This window comes from Suricata suricatta, chromosome 11, assembly GCF_006229205.1.
Source record: "Suricata suricatta isolate VVHF042 chromosome 11, meerkat_22Aug2017_6uvM2_HiC, whole genome shotgun sequence".
In the NCBI taxonomy this organism is placed as follows: domain Eukaryota; kingdom Metazoa; phylum Chordata; class Mammalia; order Carnivora; family Herpestidae; genus Suricata; species Suricata suricatta.
In genome coordinates, this window is record NC_043710.1 from 11,658,823 (window position 1) to 11,664,409 (window position 5,587).

The window sequence follows — 5,587 nt, forward strand, 5'->3', positions numbered from 1 at the left end:
GAAATTTGAGCACCACTCCAGTGTAGGCATCATGTATTTCCAGAACACACATGGACAAGGTTTTCAGGACACTCTTGCCACAGCAAGGCTGGCCTCAGTGGAGAGGTAAGAAGGAAGATGCAGATCCGCTGGGGGGTGTGACTTGCAGGTACTGTGATCAGTGTGGATTCAGGAGCAGATGCCAGCCGGGGCAGGTTTCTGGGCATGATGCTGGAGCGCTCTCCTCTCGCCTCTGTCCTATGCAACATGTTTAGTAACAACTTAGAGTAACAAGTTGATGACATGTGGCTATAATAAGTTTCACTCTCTTTGAACCATATAATCCACTTTTTCATCTGTCCAGAATATCTACCCCATTACTCTATAAGCCTTCTCCTAACTAATTCTATTTTTCAGATCTAGGCTTAAATATTACTTCCTCTAGGAAGTCTTTTCAGAATGCCCTAATCACAAACTATGCCAGAGCCACGTGTTGTATAATCTTGTGACACACTTCCTCTTTATAGCACTTAATCAGAATTTTATTTACATAAATTTTATGTCATATATATAAAATGTTTTTATATTTTTATAGTTATATAAATGTATAACATTTTATAATATATAGTATTATATTATAAAATATTATATAAATGTATAACATAACATTTATATTTATAATATATGCCAGATTCTGATATATATTATATATTTATATTTATGTACCAGATTCTTTACCAGTGTCTCTCTTTAGGATGTACAACTACTTGGTAAGGGGGCACCATTGTATGTGGGGTTTAGCACTTAATCAATAAAAATAAATATGAGTGACTGTAGTAAGGATGCTTAAGATGTGGAGTCACATACTGAAGATTTTTTTAAATGTCAGTCTCAACAGACTAGAGCAATGAACCAACATTAAAGGGATGATGAACATGCTTTGCTTTTCTGAAAATGAAAAAATGTTTAGAGTTTTAGCATCCAGGGAGCTATATCAGTCCATGTCTGAGGAGACTATGAAAACACTGAAACACAGTGGATGAATCTAATTTTGGTTAGACTGAAGCACAGACTGCCAATGGGCAGATTAGCTGATACTCAGACGTTTTTATACTTGACCATCCCTACGATCTGTCCCATGCAGTATACTTCTAAGGAAGTTATTTAAAATTAGAGCATTTCCAGGGTGCCTGGGTGACTCAATTCGTTGAGCATCTGACTCTTGATTTTTAGCTCAGGTCATGATCCCGGGGCCTTAGAATGGAACCCTGTGTCAGGCTCCAGGCTGAGAATGAAGACTGCTTAAGATTCTCTCTATCTCCTTCTGCCCCTCCTCCACTCATGCTTTCTCTCTCAAAAACAAAGTGAAACACAACAACAGCAAAAATGAAAGCATTTCCAGAGCCAAAACTGAAACATAACAAAACCATGTCATACAAGGAATACCAAAAGGAAAATGGAAAGAAAATTTAGGGCTGCCTATAAAAGCTCTTAGTTCCAGAAGTCGTTCATGAAAAAATGTTCCCATGCCATAGAACAGAATGAAATGTAGAGGTTATGGAGGCAGGTTTCAGCCATTACAAGAAAATAATTTTAGGGAATTATGCTATTTAGTAACAAAGCAAGCAAGTGAAGAACTAATAATGTTCTGGAGATTTTGAAGTGAACCTGATGTTCAGGTAATATATGAAAAATTCAAGTATCTGACAGAGGACTGAATGAGGTAATTTCTGAGATCCTCTCTAGCACAAGGAATTCATGACCTATAGATAACTCTTTTATAAATATTTTATTGTAGATCTTGGAGAGCACTATTAAAATGACAGAAGTGTGGCTATCATAAAATTTTCTAAAGTCATCATTATCACACCGATTCAGGGCCCTCTATCAAATGTGTGGCAAGCCAGACCTAGATGTGTTTGTTACAGCCTTCTACTTGTCATGTTCCTGAGTGACAAGATATTTTCCACAGTGCAGTCCTAATATTGGTTACCAAGTTGTTTTCCGTGAAGGCTAGCTCCAAAACAGATGATTTGATTATGAAATCACCTTAAAAGTGAATGAGTAAGTGAAAAAATTATAAATGATATGCTTTTCATAGTATATTTATCCATACAACATATATTTATCAAAAATCTGTAGTTTGTACATTAGGCTTGGTGAGATGAGAGATGAAAATGTAAATAAGGGCAGATGTCTGCTCTTGAACTTATGAATAATAATGATGGTTATTTGTTATCGAGCTGCTCTTGTAAAGGACTATGCATTGTGGTAGATACTTTACATAATGATCTCTTTTAATCCAAACAACAACCCTTAGAACGAAGTATAATTATAATCCCCCATTTGTCAAATAAAGAAAGTAGGACTCAGAAAAATTATATATTGCCAAGCATCACAGAGCTAGGACTTGAGATTGTATTCAAACCATATCATTTAATCTCAAAACGGATTTCACACGAATGCACTCCCCCCATTCCTTGTATTTTAATAAAATGTTGGCTAGGATGGTGATATTAGAAATCATTCAGAGCATGACCAAAGCTCAGAAGAAGAAAAGAGAATAAATAGGAACTGGACACTGCTCATCAGCTGTTGAGAAAACAACAGAGTCAGTTGTGCTCCAGGTGTTCTGAATATTTGTGACAGTCTGGTCACATTTTTCCCCCAGGCTTGTGACGTGGAACTGGGTCTCCATGGACAATCAGTACTGGTGTGGTGCTTCTGGCTTAAGATTTTTTTTCAAAGTTCATCATAAATAATTAATGTTGAAAATGGGAAGGTTGAGGAGCACCTGGGTGGCTTAGTCGGTTGAGTGTCCGACTCTTGATTTTGGCTCAGGTCATGTTCTCATGGTTCATGGGATGGAGCCTCATATTAGACTTTGTGCTGACAGTGTGGAGCCTGCTTGGGATTCTTTCTCTCCCTCTATCTCTCTGCCCCCTGCCCCATGTGTGCTTGCTCTCTCTCTCTCTCTCTTTCTCTCTCTCTCTCTCAACAAGTAAAGAAATATTTTTTAAAATGAGCAATTTGAAAGATCACATGCCCCATCTGTTCTACCCTCTTGACTATGAGTTGATCTTGGGTAAACAGTGGAATGGATGTCCTAAGAGAGTTATGTCTGTTCATCACAAGATTTTCAAGGAAGCAAGAAATCCAGGAGGCTGGATTTCCCTTCAGCTCCTTAGAAGAGAAGAGAAATAGATGGAGACTGACTTTCTCTTTCCTTTTCATCCTCAGACTCACAGGAAGGATTCTTAGATCTCCAACAGCTTATGATCACATAGTTCCCCATAATGCCACAAGCCAGGAGGAGCCCTTTGATAAAACTCCCTGTTTCCTTCAAGTCCTGCACTTCTTTTGATTGAGCATGAATAGAAAAACCAGAAGCAAAAGACACTGTCCATCTCAGACCTTTGTGAGCTCTTTGTCCATGGACATTGTTTTCTTTCTTCAATTTCCATTTTATGACTGGATTTTCAGTGTTACATCCATATAGCCCGGAGTCAATCCCTCAGGAGGCATTGTGTATAAATAAACGTGTGAATGAATGAGTGAATTAATGAATAGCTTCTCACCCTCACCTTAATGACTGACCCCTGCTTCCAAGAATTCTTTGACACTTCCTTGTGAATTTACTGGAAGAATTAATTTTCATTCCACTTCTACTGAAACTTGTTTAGAATGCCACAGACTTCCTCTGCCTCTTTTTCTTAACAACAACAAAAAAATTATTATACAATTCAGTCCAACTTTTGGCACTTAGAAATTAACTTGGAAATATTTATGTGAAGAGACTTGGTAAAAGAAAAGAGAATTAGTCTTCATAATTCTAAGTTTCTAACTCCAGACCTGATCAGATGAGAATAGGCTCAAACTGTCAACTAAATATATTGTTGGTCTGATTTTCCTTCCTGCTTTGTAACTCTCAGCAGAGAACCTCCGTTAGCTCAATGACCTGGGGAAATCACTCAGTGTTGATGGAATTTGTGTTCCTGGCCTATCCCTCTCACCCAGAGCTCCGAGTCTTCTTCTTCCTTGGACTTAGCCTGTTATATAGCTTGATCATCAGTGGGAATGTCCTAATTGTGGTGGCCATCCAGACAGAAGCCCGCCTGCACACACCCATGTACTACTTTCTGGGCAGCCTCTCAGGAGTAGAAATATGCTACACTGCTGTGGTGGTGCCCCACATCCTGGCCAACACCCTACAGTCAGACAAGACCATCACCCTGCTGGGCTGTGCCACTCAGATGATTTTCTTCATTGGGCTCGGTAGCGCTGACTGCTTTCTCTTGGCTGCCATGGCCTATGACCGGTATGTTGCTATTTGCCACCCCTTGCAGTACCCACTCACTGTGACTTTAACTCTCTGTGTCCACTTGGTCGTGGCCTCCGTGCTCATTGGTTTGTTCCTGTCTGTACAACTGGTGGCCTTCATCTTCTCACTGCCATTCTGCCAGGCGCGGGTTATCGAGCACTTCTTCTGTGATGTGCCACCAGTGATGCGTCTTGTTTGTGCCAACAGCCACATCCATGAGTGGGCAGTGCTGGTGGCGGCCACACTGGCCATCGCCATGCCTTTCTTCTTCATTGCTGCCTCCTATGCCTTCATTGTGGCCACCGTGTGCAAGATCCACTCGGCAGCTGGCCACCACCGGGCTTTCTCCACCTGCTCCTCCCACCTCTCCGTGGTCCTGCTGCAGTATGGCTGTTGTGCCTTCATGTACCTGCGCCCCAACTCCAGCTACGACCCCAGACAAGACCAGTTCATCTCTCTGATATATACGTTAGGAACCCCACTGCTCAACCCACTTATCTACACCCTGAGAAACCGTGAAATGAAGGGGACCCTGGGGAGAGTTCTGACCAGGAACTGCCTCTCCCAGAACAGCTAGGGGAGAGTACAACATTCAGGAAAGGGTTTGGTTCCAGCACGTGCATATCTCCATGCAACTGGAATTTCTCCCTGTTAATGTTAAAAGTAATCTCTTTAAAAAATGATATAAATTATCTGGATGGAATTTAGCTATGCATACCAGAGACCTTTAAAATTTTTCTACTATTTTACTCAGTAATTCTCCTCTATAAAAGAAATTAATGAATGTGCATAATAACAGAAAGTGACAAGTATAATACTACATCTCAGGTATTGGCTGGAAAGAGAGACCTTATTTGATAGATTTTAACTGAAAAAAGAATAGTAAAAGGATTATATACCAAAGTAAAGGAACCAATAAGGGTGGCAGCACGAACCATTCTAGCAATAGAGAGAAGCCATGATCGCCCTTGGACTTCATAGACATAAGATGGTACAGTATTATCAGAGACCAGTAAGAGCAAGATTTACTGAGAGAAAACACTTGGCAGGAACTGTAGCTTTAGGTCTTTAGGTGGGGAAAGGCAACAACTGACAGGACTCCGGCTAGGCAAGGGAAGAGCAGGGAGATCAATACCCCAGCCTCTCTCTTCTTGCACCCTCCCAACCCTTGCCCTGTCTCCCATTGGCCAAACCCCAACAGAAGCAAGAGGGCAGTGTAGACTGAATGATTCAGTTCTCAGAAACTACACTTTTGGAGCAAGACAGGACAGAAAAGGATCCTGAGAG

General features: G+C 40.8%; 1 protein-coding gene across 1 annotated transcript; it reads left to right on the forward strand.

Annotated features, from left to right (window-relative positions):
- The first annotated feature begins 3,932 nt into the window (after nt 1–3,932).
- LOC115305953 (olfactory receptor 10W1) lies at nt 3,933–4,877 on the forward strand. Its single transcript, XM_029956070.1, has one exon. The coding sequence runs from the start codon at nt 3,933–3,935 to the stop codon at nt 4,875–4,877; it is 945 nt and encodes a 314-aa protein (XP_029811930.1).
- Nucleotides 4,878–5,587: the final 710 nt, after the last annotated feature.